This window comes from Gracilinanus agilis, chromosome 5, assembly GCF_016433145.1.
Source record: "Gracilinanus agilis isolate LMUSP501 chromosome 5, AgileGrace, whole genome shotgun sequence".
NCBI lineage: Eukaryota > Metazoa > Chordata > Mammalia > Didelphimorphia > Didelphidae > Gracilinanus > Gracilinanus agilis.
The window spans coordinates 304,909,270-304,932,543 of record NC_058134.1 but is presented as its reverse complement, the minus strand read 5'-3'; the positions used below and the strand labels follow the sequence as shown (position 1 = coordinate 304,932,543).

General features: G+C 45.0%; 1 protein-coding gene across 5 annotated transcripts in view; it reads left to right on the top strand.

Annotated features, from left to right (window-relative positions):
* The window catches only part of BRD1 (bromodomain containing 1), a 74,418-nt gene that overhangs the window by 2,890 nt on the left and 48,254 nt on the right, over positions 1–23,274 (top strand). For all 5 annotated transcript variants that reach the window (XM_044677815.1, XM_044677817.1, XM_044677812.1 and 2 more), the window contains exon 2: positions 13,268–13,424. In XM_044677815.1, coding sequence (XP_044533750.1) covers positions 13,268–13,424 — 157 coding nt within the window. The remainder of the gene's footprint in view (positions 1–13,267; positions 13,425–23,274) is intronic.

Here is a 23,274-nt window from a genome sequence, read left to right as displayed (position 1 = left end):
TATTCTCTAAATTAATCTTAGCTCTTTAGATGTTTTAGAATAGCACACACCCAGTGTATTAAGCTGTTTGTGGCTTCTCAGATTGCTTTTAGCAGTAAAGATTTTTAAGAGTAAAACATGGAGACAATTGAAAGATTTGAAATGAGGAAAAGAAAGACTAAAATACCAGGTCTCAGAGAGGTTACAGTCTAGGGAAGGCAACGTGGAAATATCAAAGTACATGCAAGATACAGACACACATATAAATACAGTATGCTGAAAGTAATCTGACAGGGGAGGGCATTCGTATTTGGGGGAACGATAAAAACCAGGAAAAAGCCTGAGCAAGGTGAGGTTTGAGCCAAGTTTTGGAAAAAAGCCTCGGGAGGAGACTTGAGAGCATCCCTGGCGGGTATGAGGAGCTGGAGCTGGAGCTGGAGCTGGTGGGGGGAGAAGTGCCCTTTGTTTTATGTAGCTGCTTCAATGTGTTAACGGAGGCTTGAAAAGGATGAAGGTGTTTGTTTGGTGCTGAAGGGGGGAGGAGGAGAGAGGAGATAACTGGGTGTTACCATGGTCAGCCCCAGAGAAGTTATCTTGGCTCCCGAATGTGAGATGGTTTGGAGCCAGAGAATTTGACTCAGAAGCCACTTGGAAGTCTGTTGTGGAGGGCTTTGGATAGGGAGGTGGCGAGAGGCATGGAGAGAAAGAAGGGCTTGGGTACATGTGGATTGGGTGTGTGGCTGGGGGGAAGATTACACTGAAATGGTGGACTCCAAGGAAGATGGTAATCTAGAGCAGATTAGGGAAAGTTAGGGAGGAGAGAGGAAAAGTTCATGCACCTTGTTTTGGACATGCTGAGTTTTAGAAGCTTAAGGGACATTTTGTTTGGGCAATTTCAGTTTAGAAGAGACCAGGAAGGGAATCATCTACCTGGAGATAATGACAGAGTGAGCCAGAGAAAAGAAAGAGGTTTCAGATAGAGCCTTGGGGGGGTAGGGGGGGAGGGATACTGTGGTTCACTGATGTGACTGGAGGCTAGGGGGAATGGCCAGACTATGGACTTAGAATCTAGAAAAAGGAGGTGATGGATGAAGAATTAAGAGATGGCGGATTACTTTTTTAGATCTAGCCTGATGGCTCAGGGTATAGAAGAAAAACTAGATGGCTTTCTCCAGGAATAGAGCTGAGAAGGGGAGGAGAGATGGGAATGATAATAGCTATTATTACAGTGCACTTTGAGTTTGGCACTCATCTGAGCTTCATGGTAACTATGAGACAAGGGCTTTTATAATCTCCATTTTACAAGTAAACTGAGGCAGATGGTGGGGAAGGGACTTGGCCAGGGTCACCCAGTGAGGACATTTCTGTGGTTGGATTTGATCCTGGGTCTTCCTGACTCCTGACCCCACTCACTCCTCTGTCTAAAGATAAAGGGTATTACAAGCAGTGATGGTTGTGGTATCAAGTGAAGGGTTTTTAAGGACAAGGGAGAGAGAGACATGGGCATGGAGCCAATAGATGAGGCGTGACTGAAGGATTTATACCTCCCACCTGATAGGGAGGGGATCTCCTTGGCAGGGGGAATAAGGCCACTTATTTCTGAGACTGGAGTGAAGGGGATGGTAGATGAGGATGAGGAGGAGGGAAGAGAAAGAGCTCCCTGTGTTTGGGAAGTGAGTGAGGTCACTGCCTTCCTAAGAGGGAAGGTGGAGGAGGGTGTGGAGGAGAGGAGGTTTGAAATGAGGTAGGGCAGAAGAAATCCTTGGGTTTGCTGCTTGCTGGGAGGGCATCAGATAGTGGAGGCCCAGGAGTCTGCATTCTGTCACTTTTCTCCAGTTCTGTTCAATACCAGCCGGAGAAGGGATGGAGTCTGTGACCGTCTGTGGCTGTGAGTTCCAGAGAAGATAGATCCTCCTTGGGAGTAGTGGTTCCTTACTGAAGGTGATTGAGGGAGGGTCTGGAAGGGCTGTAAGAGATGGAGTGGACTTTCTTTGAATTGTCGAAAGCTGGGTCCCAGTGAGGGTCAGAGAATGAAAAGCTGGAGAGAAAGAGGGTCAAGATGAGAGGTTTGCCATTTTGGGTGCAGGCATTTCAGAGGGCACCGTCCCTTGACTGGCAGATCTTGAGTTGGACATGGGGGCGGGGGGGGGAGGCCTGAGGGAGAGCCTACTCCAGAACAGCTCCTGTTCAGGTTCAGGATCACTGGGACATGGTTTAAGAGAGGGCCTACATGCTAGTGAGTCTAGGCTCCAATCAATCGGTGATTGGAGAGGAGGGAGGGTGCTGAGGAAAGCCTGAGATGCAGCAAGTGAGGTCTTCTGCCTGGTGGATGGAGACATGCTGCAGATAGGGCCAGCCAGAGGGATGAGAGCTTGGACAAAAGGCCAGGGCACCTTGCTTGTCCTGCAGAGGGCCCTGGGTGGGGGAGGCACCAGATGGAGGAGGTATCCTCCACAGAGCAGTCTAGCAGTAAAGATCCTGGCCCCCCTTATTTGATAAATGAAGAACCTGAGGCCTTGAGATGGGAATTGGCTGGCTTAGGATGAGATTTAGCAAAGGAGGCTGGAGGCTTTGGCTTGTTCTTGAGGTCTGTGTCGGCCCTGAAGATACCAAAGATTTTCTCTGTAATCCTAGGATCCTTTTAAAGGAGGAGGGACTGACTGGGATGAGGTCCCTCGAGTCCAATATCTGAAGTACTCTCCTGGAGAGGAAGGATTAGGCAGAGTTCATTTCCTCTTGAAGGGCAGAATCAGGATGAAAGTAGCAGGGAGGCAAGTTTTACCTTGTATAAGGAAACTAGTCATGTGGGCGGTCCGTAAATGGAATGCCTTGATTTTGTAGGGGGTGAATTCCCGGTTACTGGAATGATTTTAACAGAGGTAGTTTGACAGAGGATTCCTAATTCAGGTAGGACTCAAAGTCTTAGATGACTTCAGAGGCCTTCCTGCTTTAATTAGCCAATCATTAATAAATGTTTGGGCATGCCAGTGGATAGGAAGAGGGGCCAGAGATATCCCTGTCCTTGAGAAGCTTCCCATCTAAGAGCAAAGGCAACATACCACTGCATATAAGCAAGCTGTAGTCAGGACAACAGGAAATAGCAAACAGAGAGGCTCTGTTATTAAGGGGGGTTCAGGAAAAGGCTTCCTGTAGAGGGTGGCATCTCAGCTGGTATATGGAAGAAGTTAGAGAAGCGGGAAAGGATTTGAGGCTTGAGAAATGAAAGTACTGGTAGAGAGCCAGGCCTAGGTTCAAATTTGGCCTCAGACCCTTCCTAGCTGTGTGACCCTTGGCAAGTCACTTAATCCCAATTGCCTCCCCTTTATTGCTCTTCTGCCTTGGGATCAATACTTAGTAGAAGGTAAGGATAAAAAAAAGTTTGAAATAAATCAAATTAATAATATGAATCATAAATATCTGTAATAAATCTTTCACATTAGTTTTAGAGTAATCAAGTCAGCCTGAACAAAGAGGCTAATGTGGGTGAAGGGCTTTGGGGACCTCAGGTCTCTGCTGGAGTGCCAGTGGTTGACTCCTGGGGTACTCTTGAGTAAAGCTCTTTATGAACTGAGAAGCTCTGGCTTCTTGTGAGCTGCCATTATAAATATGGGCACAGGTGGAGAGTTCTTGAATTTGTTGGTTTTGGTAATGCTCCAACCTTGACTATTTACTAGAAAATCATTCCCACTGGATGATGGACAACTTTCTTTTTCCCTTAGCAGTCTTGGTTCCCCACCAAAGCAATTTCTCTCCACTTTTTAGGGATAGTTGAAGTTCTTTCTCTTGGAAGCACATTTCTTACAGGTTCACTCGTCTCTGTCCTGAGCCTCCTGCAGACAAGCTGAGAGACAGAAACCTGGGATGAAATTCTGACGTTCTCTCTTCTCAATATTTATCGACTAGTAGAGGGTAACTAGAGTGTGTCCTTGGGAGAAGTTAAGACTATGATTGATCTGGATTTCCTTGATTGGGGTGATATATGTGGGTTTAGCACCCCAGTTCAAGGTTCCATTTGTTGTCATGGCTGGTTTTTGGCAGGGTTCCACAGCCCCACTGGCCCATGGCTCTCTCAGAGCCCTTCTTGTTTGTGCTTGGGCCCAAGAGGCTACAGAGCCGAGAAGGGGCCTGGATGTTGCCAAGCAGCTGGTCCTTGTGGTTGTTCTGGGGGTTTTACTTTGGAGAAGGGTAGGGAAGACTGATATGGGGTGGAGAGGGATTTTTATGCTTTGTGGAACAGCCTGCCCTGCCCTCTGCATTGCTCAGGTGCCTCCAGGGCTCTACCCAGGTGTGTAGGCTTCTACTCGGGATGGCAGGCTACTTGAGGCCAGAGAGTGTCATATTCAGTGTTATCAGGTGGGCCACTGGGGAATGGCTATAGCTGAGGCTTTTGTTCTTTCTTTTTTTTTTAAACATTTATTAATATTTATATTTTAGAAAAGTTAACATGGTTACATGATTTATGCTCTTACTTGAGGCTTTTGTTCTTAAGGGGTCACTTCAGTCATTGTTCATCACTTCTAACATAGCCCAAGAAGCAGTTGTTTTTCCAGGATTGGACAGGGTTGGGCATCCCCTTCTCTTTTAGTTGGTAACTACTTGTTAGCAGAGACAAGAGTCCTCATAGTATGACCAGAGGCCATCCAGGGCCACCAGCTGCCAGATAAAACCCCAAACTTCAGTTGAGGAATGGGGAGGCTTTTTGAGACCCTGAGTATTCTTTGTTAGCGTGGGCAAGGACTGCCTCCAAGGATGGGCACATTTGGCTCAAATGGTGAAGGACAGGAAAGGGGGTGGGGGGGAGCAAGTGAAGCAAGATCTGAAACAACTCAGATTGATCCTAACTGAAGTTAGCCAGGCTTTGGCCTTCTCTCACATCTGTAGGCAGCCAGGCTGTTCCCAGCAGAATGTACCATCGTCTTTGCCATTGTTTTACCCTCCCAGCTGCTCATTATTTGAATGTTTATCCTTTAACCTCCCCCATGCCCCTTCTCCGCCCTTCTTATAGTTTCTTCTGATGCTTCTTCTAGACTTGAAGTCTGGGGGCCCAGCGAGCAGGGACCCATGGGGCGAGGTAGGGGAGACTTTCATTGGCCAGGTCCTCGTTCTGCCTCGAGGAGGAATAAACTGGGCTTGTTTACCTTGAAGTTTATGAAAATGGATGAATGTTAACTTTGAGAAACAGTTGCCTTCCTATGGGAGACAAAGGGAAAGAATATTTATATTGTTCAAGCAGATGTTTGCTTTGGGTGTTGGGCACAGAAATCCTTTTCTGAAGATGACTGGGCTGCCTGCTTTTTCATGTAATAAATGAGATGTGGAGCCAGGGCTCTCCGAGGCTTTTGGTGTCAGACAGACATCTGTAAAAGGGAAAGTGTCCAGTCAGAATGTCTTTGGCCTTGGGGTCAGGGCAGCGGAACAGGAGCAATTGGTCCTTTTCTGAAATAATACCCACAGATAGAAGCATTCAAGTAGGACTTTAAAACTAAGAAACTATTAGCTTTAATTAAATTAATTAATACTAGGTTAGTGTTAATTTAATTAACACGAACACTAAAGTTGATGCAAAAATCTTAGAATTTTTATTTGGAAATAAAAATGTTCACTTCATCCTGCTATCTGCTTTCTTAGCTTTATGGATTAAAAAAATGCTTTGTGTCAACGGAATCAGCTTCATCCTTAGAGAGGTATTAAATTCGGAGACATCCAATGTTAACCATCTCTTCTTTTTCAAAAAAGACCTTGCAGTTTTTTAGATGGACTGTGCTCCAAAAGTTCATTTGTAACTCTCTTTGAAACTTGGAAACAGTGTTGTAAGTGGTAGTTACATATCTTATACATACTTATCCACGTACATGTGTTGTCTCCCATTGGAGGCAGGGCCTGGCCTTGGAAAAAGAGTTAATTTGTTTTGGATACTTTCTCATCTCCCATTCCATACCCTTAACCGTTCTCCACAGATGACGAGTGTCTTAATGCTGTCATCAGTTTTCCATGGATTCTTTTACGTTGCAATCCCTTCCTGATCCTCCAGAGAACTCAGTGGTCCCAAATGCTCTCCATTTCCTCCAAATCAGAACTCTTGACTTGTTGGTACAGCAAGTCTCAGTCAAGTATTAGGTAGAAAGCAACCTGATGGAATTAATTCCCATCATGTTTGATCCAGGGACTTCTTTACCCCAGAGAGGCATTTTGAAAAAAAGGCTGCTTATTATTAACGCAAATGAATCTCTTTTTTCACTAGTAGATTTCAGGCAGTGAAGAAACTTGCCGGGATATTTTGGGCAAAATCACCTTGCCCAGGGTCTTCTCTTGGGCTTATGAGCTTTCTTTCCAGCTGCTTTTCTACCTTCTCCTCAAGACACAGATTCTTTAAAAGAGGGGGATTTTTCAGGAGCCCAGTGATGACAGCTTTGTAGTTTATGGGGAGGTTCACGTGCCATTTGCATGGATGGATTAGTTTACCCAGGTGGTGGTAAACCTGGACCTGCCCCTGTTGTCATAAATGCAGGTATCAAAGAATACCTGATGTCTTTGGATGGGAGGTGGAGGGAATGGCTGCCTCAACGCAGAATCAAGAGAAGTGACCTTTGTTGGCATCCCCTCAGAGCAGGAAAGTCTTGGGACCCGATGGCTATTTGGTCATTGCCATTGAATGTGGGCTACAGCTGAGAAGTTTAACCAGGAAGGGAGTTGGAGCGGGAGCTGTTCCATCATTTTCAGGGCCTGACTCCATATCCCAGAGAGTGGTCATTTTCATCTAGGAATTTCCTCCAGTTGAGGCTGAATGAAAAACATCTGGTGAGCAGATTTGTTTGGGTAGAGAGAGAATTGCAAGGAATAAAAATAGTACCGGGAAAGCGATCTGCACCAGATGGGAGCCAGCCCATTAGCCAGAGTATTTTCTGTAGGTCAGTAGTGTTTTAAAATGTTCAATTTTAAAGTAGAATTATGAGCTTGAGATAGTTTAGGAAACAGTTTAGGAAACAGGAAAATGGTTCTGAATTTTGCTGCTTATTTTTACTGGCTTAGCAGTAGTAGCTCATTGCTTTTGCTATGGAGTGTGTGTATGTGCACACGTCTGTACTCTTACACGTAACTGTCTTTTTTCAAGTGTCTCCGAGGCTGAGCCCAGGGCTGGGAGTGTGGGGCCCCAGGACGGACTCTGCTTGCTGAGCTGAGTTCAGAGAGTTGTCTCCAGAGGCCTGACCACTAGGAGATGATCAGTGCCTTTTGGCTGTGATGACAGAGGAGGACAATTGGCCAAGATTGGATAGTTTGAGATCTCTTGATGAAGACCCAGGCCCCGAAAGTGTTGGATCTGTGGTGGTGAGCCCCTTGCGAAGACTCTCCCTTCCCCTCAGTCTTTCTTGAAAGTATGATTGATGTGTGAGGGACCATGTCTGTCATGTGGGAGAAAACATTTTAAACGTTTGGGACTTTAATTAGAGGGTTTAGGTGAATAGTGTTACTTGGTTCAGACTGATTTCAAACAGATATTCTAAAAATTATATTAAAGACACAATAGGTGCTCATAGTTCATATGATTAGTTTTATTTATTTTTAGTTTATTTTAAAAACCGCTTACCTTCGGTCTTAGAATTGATTCCAAGGCAGAAAAGAAGTAAGGGGGAGGCAGTTGGGGGTGAAGTGACTTGCCCAGAGTCACAGAGCTAGGAAGTGTCTAAGGCCAGATTTGAACCCAGGTCCTCCCAACTCCAGGACTTGTTTTCTATTCACTGTACTGTCTAGCTGCTCCCATGTGATTAATTTAAAAAATAAGTTTAATTTTTTTGGTGTGTGTTTACATCAGGAATTTCTTAAGGTCTGTCCCTTATAATAAAGACAAAATTAAGCAAAGCCAGTCAATGTTTTGTACCTCTAGTGACCCTTCTTTCTCCCCAAAAGATGTATTTCTCCTGCTCTTTCTGGGACCACGATTGGTAGTTGCGGTTCATCTAAACTTAGCAACATTTCAGCGGCTTGCCTGGCACTACTGACTTTATATGTCTTCCTGAGCTCTTCTCAAATCATCCTATCTATTCTTCATGGCTCAATAATAGTTCATTACATTAGTGAACAACAAATGATTCAGTTGTTCCCCAACCAAAAGGCACCCACAGTATCCTAGTTTGTAAGCTTTAGACCTGGAAGGCCCCTTGCAGATAGACTCATCTAGTTATTTCCCAAGGTTTAGAGAGGAAAAGAAAGGCCATTGACTCTCAGGGGGCTCTGGGTTCAAGTAGCAAGTGGCAGCCTCCTCTTTGGGCCTTCAGGGAGGGTCGCGGAGACTAGATACAGTTGTGCTATGCTTCTGAATTTGGGGAGGGTGTCGATGTTAAAAAGCAATTAGGACCTGTTTTAGTTGTTGTTTAAATTAAACTTAATGATCAGAAAATATGTAAATGCACAAATGAGCAGAGAAAAATTGTGCATGGAACCTTAAACATTGAGTCTTCAGTTTGGGGAAAAAACGTGCATATTCACTCGTTTAACAAGCTCAGCACTAAATGTCCTTGTTTCCTGTGTCTTATTCAGAATGCTGCTCCTCTCACCCCTGAAGTGGTCTCATTATTTGAATTCAAACTTCTTATTTCCTTTGGGCTGGTACTAATTGCCATGTTTTATGTAATTATAACTTTGAATTATGATTGAGAATTGGAATATATGTGACTACTGCAGGAGCCTCATTAGCCGCACTAATTGAGACTCGGCTGTATTTTTCTTGATTTTGTTCCCATCATTATTTACCTAATTGTAAGTGGGCATGCCATTTTTTGTCTTTGAATCATCTTTCCCTATTTCTTCGTGATTGTCATTGCTTTCAAGTTAATAACATTTATTAAACACCTGCTGTTTGTGAGGCACTGTGTTAAGCACTGAGGCTATTATAATGGCAGAGGACAGTCCCTCTGGGTGCCACCAATCCGATGTGCAAGGAACTATGTCCAGAGAAGATAGCGGTAGGCTGCATGGGAGAAAATGCCCTAAGTTCCAAGTGGGATCAGGAGAATCCTCCTATGAGAAGGGAGGATTGTAGCTGGGACTAGAAGGGAGCCAGGAGGACAGCCACATGCAGAAAGCACACTTGTGGCACCTGCTCCTCACCCATGACTTTTTATTCTTACAAATCATGCTGCTGTGAATAATAACAATTACGTTGGTAAGATTTACCATACACTCGGAGGTTTATTTTTATGTCCACTTTAGAACCCTGTGAGGTAGGTGCTGCAGTTAGCTGCATTTTACAGATGAAGAAACTGAGGCTATTAAGTGACTTTCCCAGGAGATGCTTGAGCAGGTCCTCTTGAAGAATCTCCCTATCCCCACCCCCCCCATTAGTAACCTCCTAAAGGAGTATAATAGGATTTAAAAACATCTTTTATGAGCATTTGGTATGTCTGTTGGCATCAGATGAAATGACCAGTCAACAAGCCGTAATTTAGTGTGTACTCAACAGCCATCGTGAAGAATCCCTTTGCTGAAGTGGTCCAGATGGGTTGGCTGTTGGCTTTTGTATGCAAAGCAGCTTGACTTTCATTCTTTCTTGGCTCTTCCTCCCCCTCCTCCATGCTCAGTACCTGAGGTGACCCAAGGGTGCAGAGCTCTCTTCTGGGCTGGACTGGGGCAGGTCTGGTCAGCTGGTGATGGAAGTGCTCCTCCTTGATTTCTTTTGCCCTGTTCTGACACTGATTTTTCCCTTCCATTTTCTTCCTTTTCTTAGAGGTTGGTAATAGATGCCATTTGTGAAGAGTATGAAGCTTGGGGGGCTTACCAGGAGCAGCTCAGTTCACAAGGCATTAAGTGCCTCCTCTCTGCTAGGCATCGGTGAAAATGGTGTAAAGCTGGTGATCTTTGCTAGTGTGAAAATGAAGTAGAATGTAAATAGGACAAAGCAGGAGCCCAAGGACGCGAGGGAATAGCTTGCATTTTGTGGGCATGATCTCATTTGAGCCTTCCTATAGGGAGTCCTCAAGGTACAGTCTTGTAGATGAGTGTTGGAGTGAGGTTTTGGAGAGACATCTTAGCTCGTTTCAAATCCATCCGGGGGGGGGGGGGGGAGTCTTTTATGTTGGCCTTAAATATCAAGAAAGACAAGAATACAAAAGAGGATTGTATACCAAACTTAGAATGTCTTATGAAATTTAATGTTAAAAGGTGTGTATTAAATTTAGTGGTGTTAGTGACTTGTATACTTCTTCTCTACTCTAGGAAAAGGTAAGGAGGGGCCACTCTCAGCAGAAGGGGGGGTCAGGGAGGCTTTTATGGAGGAGATGGAAACTGAACTTGGCCTTATGGGTGGAGACCAACATTTTCCACAGTGAGATGGAACAGCCTAAGAAGACCTAGAGAGCCCTGCTGCCTGGAGTGTCAGGGTGTGAGCAGAGATGGTTGAGCTTGGCCAGATTGTGGGGGGCCTCGGAGGCAGCTTCGAAGGCTAAGAAATTAGATATTATTCTGTCTGGTCATTTCTCTGGAAGATCCCTATGGTGATAAGGATTGGGACCTTTTAAGGCTGGGGAGGTAGTGAGGTTGGAGATTATTATGGGAGTTCTGCGAGCAGGGTGGGTCAGGAATCCTGGGAGTGCAGAATCCAGGAATATCCTCAGAGCTTGGTGCCTTCTTCCAGAAGGTGCACCCAGACAGAATATGTGTTGGCCCCTTCGGGGAATACCAGCAGCTCTTGGGCTTATTTTTCATCTCTCTGCCTTATGGGTCATGATAAATATTTATGTCAGAATCTCAGAAATCTACTGTTGTGAAATTGATAGGAAAATAATTTTTAAAACATCGATGTGCTTTTAAGTTCCAGAGTTTAATTTGCCAGGCATGTGCCCCATTTTCTGTATTTCTTATCCAGTGGATGATGTAAAAAATGGCTATCAAGGCCATGTCTTTGGTGGTATCTGGCCATCCATTTCTCCTTATTGTCCTAGTGGGCTCCCTTAGGAAACCAGGGATGCTTCTTGTTTGTAAGTGGGGAGGGGGTTAAGTGTGTTTGGGTTAGAGAAGGGAGAAGTATTGGGTCATCAGGTGTTCATAAAGATTTATAAAATGGATCTGGGGCAAAAATCAGCACAAGTGCCCTTCCCGGGTGAGGAAGGGTGAGTAGTAGTATGGAAGCGAATTAATTAGTGCTTCTGAGTAAGTGCTGGTGTAATGGGGTTGCAAACCAGAGCTCATTCTTACAGTTCTAGTGACCAATTGCCACACATGTTTCCCTAGGGAGGCCCAAATCCGTCTGACCCTCTTGACCGATGTCTGAGCTAACATGTTGTTTGAGCACAATAATTAACCCCAAAGCCACTTTTCTAAAAGCCTTAGGGTTTACAGAATGTTCTTCTTTCAGGAACCCTGGGCAAAACTCCTCTCCATTTTACAGATAAAGATACTGAGGCTCTAGAGCACAGTGATTCATACCCATGGTCTAGTCACCAGGAAGCCACAGACAGGCCCAGCAGAGCTTTAGATTCTTGAACTAGGTGCTTCTTTGGTTACCCCATCCTTTGTGGAGGGAGGAGAGCTGAGGGCTCTGAGCCTGTGGAGCGGGATTTGGCTTTTTCTAGAACTGGCTGTTTTCAGAAGGCTTGTTGACGATCAATCATTTTATTTGGTTTCTTTGTCCTGATTGTCTTTTGTTTCCCTTGAATAATTTAGAAGAAGCTGCTTTTTAAATTTCCAAATTAAATATTTATGTCATTCTCACTTCTGCTTTTCCCTGGGCCTTCCTTCTGCCCCTTTGAAATAGGATGGTTAAGTATCTAATCAGGAATAGGGGGGTGTCTGGAAAACTTGGGCTTTAGGTAGGAAAAGCTTATGATCGCTGGATTTAAAAAGACATGCCTTTGGACCCCAAGGACATCACAGCAATCTCAATGCATTATATCCTGCCTTTGAGGAAACCTTGGCCTATGTTTTTGACACTTCCCTGAGCCCAGTGGTGGCAGGAAAGTCACTGGCACCAGGTTGGCATGCCTTGCCTTTTTTGGGGAATCTGACTTAGTTACTCAAAGCATTTCTTGGGGAAGAGTTGCTGTATCAGAACCACCTATTGTAAGAGAGAGTCTGAATCTGAATGATGTCATTGGCCTGGGGAGCTCCCAGGCAAGCCAACTCCCTCCAGTGTGGTTTGACTTCCTCTTTGCAGTGTGGCCAATTTTAGAGAGCTGTCTAGGGTGCTTGCAATTTACGTGACTTGTCTGGGGTCCCACAGCCAGGAGGTGGGATTTGAACCTAGGTCTTCTAGCTTCAGGCCAGGCCTACACTGTGCTGCACTATTTGGGAGTCTTGGACAGAAAGGAGATCTTTGGAAAGTAAATGGGAAATAAGCATGTCTAGTCGGAGAAAGAAAAAATCAGTTGCGTGGAATGGAACAGCAGTGTGGTTGTATTCTCTGATGATCTGGGAAGCAGCTAAAGAGAGAATCTGATGACTTTTGGTTCCTTGAATGAGTTTGTGAAAGAGGGCGGGAGGGAAGAAGAGTGGGAGAGTGAGAGCATACCTGGTCAGAGCCTAGAATTCTCTAACTGCATCTCAGAAATGTTGACTTTTCTGTGAGTAAAAAAGGGAAAATTAAAAATCTTGTAGTTATCACTCTGCCATGTCCATATGAAGCAAATATGCAAACGAATCCTTTCCTGGTTCAAGGAGGCCAGCCAGCGGAGAAGCGCAGGCCTTTTTTGTCTACTATTTCAAGGCTTTTGCTTTCCCTACAAATAAGTTTTAGTCCTAGGAAATTTTTAGATTTTTTTTTTAAAGACTCATTTTATGAGTTTTGAAGGTACTTAAACCATCTTTATTTGAAGAGAAATGAATTACTTCAGAGCACTTACCAGATTTAAAAGGACTATTTCAAGAATAGCATTTTTCAGAAAGTTAAATGACTTGTTTCTTTTATTAAATTTCTGTGAATGTACATAATTTAGAATAATTGTTAGCACAAAAATATGACAAAAATGTTATATTTGATTGAGGTCAACTTGTTTAAAGAAGATATAAGTGAGAAAAATGAAAAAGCTCTGTAGGTTCTAATATTACTTTTCTTAAAATCATAAAAAAATTTTAGATACTTTAATTGGTCAGCTTTGCAGGTAAATTGTAAATCTTAACTTACAGCATTCCAATGTGGTGGTGATTATGATGGGGGGGGGGGGTGTATCATTGCCAGTTTGGTTTTAATAGTAAATAAAAATGGAATATTACCACAAGATTTTTCCTGATTTCCATAATCAAAAGCCTCTCTTTGATGTGTTGCTTCAAAAATTAAACTTTGAGTTTTTCCGTATTTTAGATTAAATAAGATTATGACTCAGGTGGCCGTTCAGCGGAAGAAGCAGTTTGTTGAGAGAGCTCACAGTTACTGGTTACTAAAAAGGCTGTCTAGGAATGGCGTGCCCTTGTTGAGGAGGCTGCAGTCCAGTTCACAGTCCCAAAGAAACACACAACAGGTATGTGGTGCTTCTTTCTTTTAATTCAAAAAAATCCTTTCGTGTCCATCAGTTTATAAAATGTCTTTTCTGCCCCCTTACCCCCCACCCCAAGTCAAAATAAAACAGAAGAAGCCCGAAGAGCAGAGGGTTAAAGTTTTAGGGTTGGTTCTGGGGATTGACTCATCATCTTCAGATGAAGTTCAGTCTCAGACTGAGGCTTTTCATGGAAGTGATTGTCTTCTTCGAGCCCTGAGGGGGACAGAAGCATACTGTCATTTGGAAACTTGCATTTAACGTGAGTTGGAAGAGTAGAAAATAGTTTGTTTTTCCAAGCTGTCACCTGAGCTTGTTAAAAATCGGGAAACAACTGATGTGTAATCCGGGCAGCAGTTGGGGCCTGGCGTTCAGTGGATTCTTAGATTGAATGGTCTCGGAGTTGTCTTCTTTTATGTAGGTGGAGACTCCGTTCAGAAGTTCCCCTCTTTGAGCCACCCTCCGTCTGCTTTTTCATTAATGGAACATTTCCTGCCCAAAGTTCAGAGATGAGAGGGAGGGAAGCAAAGGGGAATGACCTCTGTGTGTGGGATTTGGCATAACTGCTCCTGGTAACCCCCTGGGTTTGCTTGAGAATTCAGCTGGACTGATCAAGAAGGACCTCATCCCTTGGGCCCCTCCTACCCCTGGGCAGAAGGTGTAGATGAGGAGTTTTGTCATTGTGAAGCTCAGGGGCCAAAGACAGCAAACATCCCAATAAGACCAGGCCTGGGTATTCTATTAAGCTATGCTTGATAGGCCAAAAGCAATCCTCTTGGTCAAGTGCAGGTTTTCAGAGCTTTCAGGAGAGATTTATGGCCCTTTCTCCGGATGACCTCTAACCCCCAAACCCTGTGACCTCACATGTCTTTTGTATATATAGATGGATGGGATGGATGGGCATGTTGCTCCCTCCTCTCTGAGGGCAGGGCCGGTTTAGCTTCATCTGCCTGGCACCCAAGAGGCATCTGTCTCCATTTCATTGGATTGTTGACAACCTGCTTTGCATGTGTTCAGGGTTTGAGGAGAGGATCAGTCCTAATGGGGCTGAAAGGCACCCAGGCCTTTCCAGGCACTGCCCAGGGATTCTCCCTCCTTCCTGGTGATCCCATGACCCATTAATTTTTCTCTTAGCAGTATTCCTGGTGTCAAGGAGCCCGAGGCTCTTTTTGAAGGTCTGCTCAAGGGTTTTTTCCTGTATCCTGGAAGCCTCTTTTTGGTGTGGTATTTGTTCTTTTTACCTTCACTGGCATGCCCCATTGCAGGTCCAGTATGTGCATCAGAGTGTCATTGATCACCCTGTGGATCTGTCAACACGAAGTAACGAGAGAGGCCATACGGCCTTTGGGGAAGAAGCCTGGATGAGGGGTCTTTGAGCCATAGGTCCCTGGTCCAGTCACCTTGGCTCACTGAGTCTTGTTCCTCATCCTTATGCCATCTCTGTGTTAAGGTTATTATGAAGACTCTTGGGAGACCAAGGGATCTGGGATATCATCAGTACATGGTGATTTCCTAAGGCCTAGAGCAGTGAAATGAAATTGCCCCCTTGCCCAGCCCTGAGAAGTGGCAGAGGGGAGGGTTTAGTCCTGTCTAGGCTGCTTTGTCAGCCTTCTTGGTTCTCTGTAGACCTGGAAAATGGAAGGGAAGGTCATGGTGTGTCCTCAGCTCTCTTTCAGCCAGCCTTCTTTACTTGGATCCTGGTGAGAACACGGAGGGGTGGGGGGAGCGGGTACATTTTGAATACAAATGCCTGCTTTAAAGTGTAGATGTCCAGTCCAATTTCTTCTTCTTTTTTTTAAACTCTCACCTTCCATCTTAGAATCAATACTATGTACTGGTTCTAAGGCAAAAGAGTGGTAAGGGCTAGTCAAGGGGGGTCAAGTGACTTGCCCAGGGTCACACAGCTGGAAAGTGTCTGAGGCCAAATTTGAACCCAGATTTGAACTCCTCTCTCTGGGCCTCACTCTCAATCCACTGAGCCACCCAGCTCTGCCCCCTCCAGTCCAATTTCTATGTGGATCTAATGGCCTTTTCTGCCAGCGTGGAAATCAAATGAATTCTGTTCAGTATAACCCATGCAAAGTGCTTTGTAAACACCAAAGACCTCCTGCCACAGTGTTTTTCCTCTGCACTGATAACTTATGCATATCGATTTCATATATAAATGCATCCTTTTCACTTAGCCCATTTTGTACACTCATACTAGTGTGGCTGAATTTTTTTAATATTAAAGAAATCATTACAATTTAAAATTAAATGTAGAAAATTAGATGGTAATTAAAAAATGCCAAAGTAAAGACTTTGGCAGCAAGATGCATCAAGGATGATGCCACAAAGGGCATTCTGCCCATCATTTCATTAGTATTTCTTCACAGAAGCCCCGGTAGGTAGATAGCCCTGGACTGCTGTGTCCTTGACCATGGCAGAATCGCTGGGTTGGGCTGATTCTGGGTCCTCATCTCCCAAGGGGGTGGTATATTGGCAGACTGCTTCCCTCAGAGTGCTCTTGGGAGGACACTATGTGATCACCTTGAGAGGCCTGTAGAAATGGAACTTGTAACTTTATTAGTTCATTTTAAGGTGTTTGAAAAGCAGGAACAGAGCATGTAACTTGATTAGAAAGCATTGAAAATATTTTTGCTAACTTGGACATTTGTGAAAAAGTTGATAGCAACTCATGACTTCATTGAGCTGGTATGCCCTGAGCCTAAGGGGGAAGGGGCTGAAGGGAAAGTAAGGTGAGATGGGAACTAGAAATGGGAAAGGGCTCGAGCCGGATTGGCTGGCCAGCTGGAGGAGGGCATCTGGAGTGTGGCGTCTGCTCTTGGGCCAGTGTGGAGAGGAGAAGCCAAGCTGGGGCTGTCTTCATGTCTTGCTTTTGGTGGCTTTATTTGCTCAGTTTCCTCATTTGTGAAACAAGACTGTAAGGAGTTTTCCGTAAGGTCCCTCTATGCTTGTGTGCATGCGTGTGTGTGTGTGTGTGTGTGTGTGTGTGTGTACTAGAGATGTAATAGAGAGAAGCAGTCTAAATGTTTGCCTATTGGAAGAGGAATGTGAATTGTTTGTGGTTCCATTGCTTCTGGAGAATATTTGAATGAGGAACCTGAGGGCAAAAGACCTCTCCAAAGGTTCTGTGGGAAATGGAGATGGAGCTGACCAGTGACTTTAGGAGCATTCGCTTAGCCTGGTTTTTAAGAATAAAATTGCAGGGACATTCTGTTTTTCTACTGTAGTTGGAAATAAACCCTGAAAATATGAAAAGGCTCCCTTCAACTGATCATGTTGGGTTGTTTATTGTGAAGACTATCACCCCACCTTGGCTTGTTGGTAGGAACTTAGCTTCAGCTTGGCTTGTTGTTAGGTGGCACCTGTTTGCCAGCCAATCCCGGGCCGCCCCCCCAGAATCCAGGAAACCAGTTAACTTGAGACATAGCTCCTGCTTTCACCATAGGAGCAGAGCCAGGTCAGAGTGACCAGCCTGGTACTACTTGTGGAGGCAGAAGGCTGGGACCATTCTGACTTTACTGCCTCGGTCACTCTGAAGGGGCTAGCCAGTGGCCCCCAATTTCAGGCAGCTAATTTAATTTCATAAATGAAAGAACAGGTTGGGAATCTCCGTCTGCACCGGGGCATGGTGATGGTCATGTGTTTTCTCATTTGCATGCAGATAAATTGAATCTTACTCTGTTGAAGGGTCTGCTGTGGGATGGTTGACATAGGAAGAGGTGATGAGGGAGATTCCTGGATCAGGGTCAGACATGGAACAGACCAGAAACTGGTGATTTGCTTCCGTGATTGGTTTAAAAGATCACCCATATCCCCTGCTTGAACTGAACATTGGCAGTGTTGGCAGCCTCACTGCTTGACAGTCAGCCTATTTAATTTTTGGATAGGTCTAGTTTTCAAAAGGCTTTTCTCGATGACATCAGAAGTGACTTCTGTGTGTGTAGCCTTATGCTAAGGACCGAGGAAAACACTCATTTTAGCCAAGATGTGGTTTCTACCCTTAAAGTTACAACTTGGTTTTGATAGTGAACCTCAGACTTGGACCATCTCCAATATTGCTTAGTAGATTAGCAAGGTGCCGTATGCAGATGATGTCTTGGAACCCTTTGGGGGCTTTGCATAGGCTTCCTTGAGAAGGTGGCAGTAAGGTCAGTTTGAAAGGATGGAGTTAATACTTCGAGGGAAGGGAAAGGTGTCAGCAAAAGGGAGCAAGGGTTCAGGACACGTCCAGGGAATTGGGATTGATAGTGGGAGGCAGGGCAGGAGAGAGAGGACTGAAGTACATTGAGAAGGGGCCCCCAGGGCAAAGGTGGGGGGACTTTACTGTCTAATTAGAGTAGCAGTGGGGAGATGGCCGCCAGCAAGATTATTCCATCAGTGGGATGAAGGAGGAACTTGCTTAAAACAAGGCTGAACGAACGAACGGTCAAACTCCAGCTCTGCTCCCTGACCTGGGACAAGTTACATTTCTTAGGCATTTGCTGTGCGCCAAGGAATGTGTTAAGTGCTGAGCATATAAAGAAAGGGCCAAAGCAGCCCCTGTCCTCAAGGAACTCCCATTCTAATGTGGGAGGTGGCATGTAGACAGCCTGGACAGACAATACAGACAGTGCAGAGATCATCTCTGCAGAGGGAAGGCACTAGCAGCTCTGGCTGTGAGAAATGGGAAAGACTTCTTGCAGAAGGCGGAATGGAAACTGACACTTAGAGGAAATGAGGTGATAGAAATGATGGAGCATTAGGGACAGCCAGTGACAGTGGTGTAGGGAGTGGGGAGATTGTGTTTGAGGAACGGCCAGGAGGCCCACTGGTTTCTGGATGGAAGAATGTGGGGGGAGAAGGAAGGTGCAAAGAGACCAGAGAGGGAGGAGAAGGAGCTTTAGAGGCAAACAGAACTTTTCTGGTTACTCCCAGAGGTAAGAATTGGTTGAGTTAGTGTCTTCATCTGAAAGATGAGAGAGTTTGACTAGGTGACCCAGGCCATGGCCCCATGCTGATGGGCATAGAAGAGGCTTTATTTTTTCTTTTTAAAATTCTTCTTTATTTTTCAAAGATTTTTTCATGTTTCCATGATTAATTTTCTCTTCCCCCCCCCCCCCCAGCCAACAAGCAATTCCACTGGGTTGTACAAATGTTATATCCCTTGATACCTATTTCCATATTACTCATTTTTGCTATAGAGCCATCTTTTAAAGCCAAAACCCCAAATCACATATCCATATATACAGGTGACAATTGTAGATGTTTTCCTTCTGTGTTTCTACTCCCATATATCTTTCTCTCAATGTGGATAGCATTCTTTCTCATAAATCCTTCAGGAGGGTCCTGGATTATTGCATTGCTACTAGTAGTAAAGTCCATTACAATGGATAGTGTTTCACTTTCTGTGAACAGTGTTCTCTTGGTTCTGCTCATTTTACGCTGCATCAGTTCATTGAGGTTCTTCCAGTTTATGTAGAAATCCCCCAGATCATCATTCCTTGTAGCACGATAGTATTCCATCCCCATCATATACAACAATCTGTTCAGCCATTCCCCAATTGAAGGACACCCCCTCATTTTCCAGTTTTTTACCACCACAGAGAGCGAGGCTATGAATGCTTTTGTACAAATATTTTTCATTATTATCTCTTTGGAGTATAAACCCAGCAGTGGTCTGGCTGGATCAAAGGGCAGGCAGTCTTTTAGCACTCTTTGGGCATAGTTCCAAATTGCCAACCAGAATGGTTGGATCAGTTCACAACTCCACCATTACTGTCCCAATTTGGCCACATCCCCTCCAACATTTATCATTTTCCCTTACTGTCATATTGGCCAATCTGCCTGGTGTGAGGTGGTACCTCAGAGTTGTTTTGATTTGCATTTCTCTAAATTAGGTGGGATTTAGAACACTTTCTCATGTGATTATTGATTTGATTTCTCACAGAAGAGACTTTAGAAGAGGATTGATCATTTTATTTCTAGTCTCGCATCATTCCAGACACATAGCCACAGTCTTTGACTGTTTTTTTTTCCTTCACAAAGCATATTAATCAAATTCAGATCTTGATTCCCTTTTCACATTAAACTTTTAAATGTTATTGATATTGAGTTTAATAATTTTAATTTTTTTTGTATCAACTTGAAGTCATATCTCCGTGCACTGGAGCATGATACTTCACATTTATACTCTTTTATGGAGGAAAATATCTGAGAATGGGGAAGATTAGGAACCAGGAACTTAAACTGTGGATGACAATGTCCAGGTCTTGATTTTTGGGGTGAAGGTCGTGACTTTTAGTGTATCTTTGGAGGTGACAATCAGGGGTAATTTAAAGTTCCCTTGACAGAACTCTGCCCCTTCATGATAAAAATTCCAGTTAGTTTAATGTAACAAACCACCTTGCTCCTCAGGAATCTCATGATTCTGCCGAGGTGAGGTAAGAAAGGGGTTTGGAGCAGACAGCCTGGCAGAGGTGGTATTTGATCTGCCTGGAAAGAAAGCAGTTATTAGGACATTAGGGGATAAAGAGAGGAGGAGGATTTCTGCTAATTCAGGGAGATGGGGAAGGTGGTAAAGTTGTGGCAATCCAGACTAGAGAGATTAAAGCCAGATTGTGGGGGAGCAGCTTGAGAGACTCCTAAGCCTGGTGTTGTTGTTGTTGATAGGGAGGTGGTTGGTTGTGGTGGTGGGGATTATTATCATTGTCCTTGTTGTTCACTATATTTCTCATTTGTAGGGAGCTATAAGCAGGGGAGTGGCATGGCCAGACTTGTGCCTTACATATATTATGGCAGCCTTGTGGATGATGACAGATTGGAGAAAGAAGGAAGGAAGGGAGACCAATCAGGATTACTACTTAGTTTCTTAGCCAGAAAGGACATCACAGGCCATTATTTTAGAGATCAGGACCCTGAGACTGAGGACTGTGCCCAATGGCCATTCAGAGGATAGAAATTGGAATTGGAATTGGAATTGGAACGCAAGTCTTAGGACTCCAGAACCAGTGCCTGCTCTGTCTGCTCCACTGTGGTGCCTCAGGGCAGCCTTTGGGGCTTCTGAGAGATGGTGAGAGCCTTCCTTACCTCCGAATAGGGTGGAAGCAGGAAGAGGCACTTTTTGGGGAAGGGGCTGATGTCTGTGCAGCAGTGCACAATTGTGTCTGAGAGGTTACTAGGGCTCCCTCCATTACTCTTGGAGATATCGGAAGAGAAATGAGGACTTGATTGCTGTTGCCAGATCTGGTCATGCCACCTCACTGCTTCCAGAGGTCTTAGGGGAGAATTCCTGAATCCCTATTTCCAGGAATGATATCCCTTTGAATTACAAACAAGGATTTGCAAATACTTCCTGGGACTCTTTAAGTGTCCAGCCAACAGCTTATCTCCAGCAGAGCTCATTGCCTTTCTTCTGAAGTCTTCTGTCCTTCATGACTTCTTAGGTGCTCTCATTGTCCCAGATTTCTCCAGAGTTGGTCTTGACTCTCACCTAGCCTTTCCCCCATCTTCGGTCAGTTCTCTTTCCTTGTCAGTTCTGCCCCTGAACTATTTTCTGTGTCCACAGGTTTCTGTTTCCTTCCCACCAAAAGTCATTGGATCAGAGGCAGTGCTTCATCTCTAGTTAGGATCAGTGGACTTGCTGTGTGCCAGCTTGAGAAATGTTGCCCTATCTGTTGCCAATCCTCTTTCAGCCTCTGTTGCCTCATTGGTAAAAAAAAAGTGGTCTAGGCAGTGTTGACGTACTATTCTGCAGCAGCATCTTGCCAGGTTAAATGGACTAATAGAGAATGTTACTCTGATCACTAGCCTGCTCAGTCCATGTCAAACTGGAGCCTCCCGGTGCAGCAAGCCGTGTGCTGTTTTGTTTTGTATATGTTTGTATACACTTCTCATTTCCTTTGCTAGATTGTAAACTCTTCTAGAATAGGGTAGGGCCTTGTTTTACTTGATTTTTGTGTTGTGAGACACAGCTGGGACAGTGCCTCCCAGGTGGCCTCCGGTATGTTTGGAGGCGTGAATGGAACAGGTGATTAGCCTTGACTAATGAAAGGATCAGCAGGAGTGGTTTGCCACAGTCCTTTGTCGGAAGGCCCTTGGCCGAATCGTGTTTGTGTTTATGTAGGATCAATCTTAAGACATCCTTTCTGTGGAGCAGTTTCCCACTTAGGGCACACATGCTGCCCTGCATTCAGAACAGTTGTCCTGACCCTGGTAATTAGGGGAGAGGTAGAGGCCAGGGGCAGGAGCTGGAAGGACTTCTGGTAGGTAGATTTTAGTGAAGAGGGGAGGCTACCCTGAGGAAAAGGGGCTGCTGTGTTGCCCACCTTTCTAGTTTGCTGTGAACAAATTTCGGCAGAAGAATGGGCTTAATTATGTGTTCGCTTTACTCATTGAAGTTCAGCAGGTTGAGCAGCATTCTCTTGTACAGCTCACCTTGTTATTTTTGGCTTTTTAAGAAGCTTCACTCTGTCCTAATTCTTAACGAGAGTTCACTGGCTTCCATTGTTTCTGATGGGCCAGTATTGACTTGTGTCAAGTCATTGCTGTAATCTCAGCCCTGCCTTGGATGGTAGTGGTAATTGGAAGCCATGTCGTTTAAAGGTCGGAATATGACCTGCCTCAGAAATCAGGGGTCCAGAGCCCTGGCTTCACCCTGGCCTCCGAGACCTTGGAACCAGGACTGAGTCGTAACCTACTTGGGGCTCATTGTTCATTGTTTTCAAAGGTGGGGGTAGAGTGGGAAACACCCGGCCCCCTCCTCCTCCCCTGGCAGATACCTAATGTCAGTCGAGAGTTAAAACTTCATGAATGCCTTCAGCTCAGAATTCATGAAGCTTGAGTACTAAGAGATCCTTCCTGGAGATCTGTAGGAGTGCGCTGCTCAAGAAGGCTGACTCTGGGTCTTGGGTGTCCCTGAGCGTCCCTCAGGGTGAGAGAGAGGGACAGGCTTCAAGGAGGGATTAAAGAGATTCAAACTGGGCCTCTCAGTTCTCTCTTCTGTCCTTGGAAGATTGCGGCAGCCTTTGGCTCTTTGTCTACACACTTTCTAATAATGGTTTGCCAACCTCCCAGGAAGGCCTTCAAAGCCTGGGCTCCTGCCCTACCCTGGGCAGCAGAACACTGTCAGGTTCACTTTTCTTGTCATGTTAGGTTTTTTTTTTTTTTTTAACTCTTGTACTTCGGTGTATTGTCTCATAGGTGGAAGAGTGGTAAGGGTGGGCAATGGGGGTCAAGTGACTTGCCCAGGGTCACACAGCTGGGAAGTGGCTGAGGCCGGGTTTGAACCCAGGACCTCCTGTCTCTAGGCCTGACTCTCACTCCACTGAGCTACCCAGCTGCCCCCTGTCATGTTAGTTTTGAGCTTATGCGATAGTCGAGGTGGAGAAACTAGTCCCTGATTTTGGTCCTCTTGCGTTAAAGCTGTTAAGGTTGGCATCTGGTAATCTTACTAGATGATGGCATTCACTGGAATTTAGTGCCAGGCAGTCAGTCTCACCCACCCTTGGTTTGATACTGGCCCTCTCCAGATTGCAAATGTCACCATGCTCTGTCTGGTTCCCAGGCCCATATTGTGCTTTCAGTGACTGAATGAGAGGAATGAGTGCTTATGCCTGCTGACTAGTCATCACTGGAGCAACTTTGGGCTCAGCCTGACCTTGAGAGAGATTTCTGGGTTTCTCTCCCTTTCAGCCTGGGTCTCCTGGTTCCCATATGTGAACTGGAACTCACTTGCTAGCCAAGACTTGGCCACTAGACGGTATGAGCCCTCAGAGTGGCCCCTATCTGAGAGCACCAGGAATTGGCTGTAGCAAATGGCTTTGATTGAGAGCTTGGATCCTGCTGCTCTCAG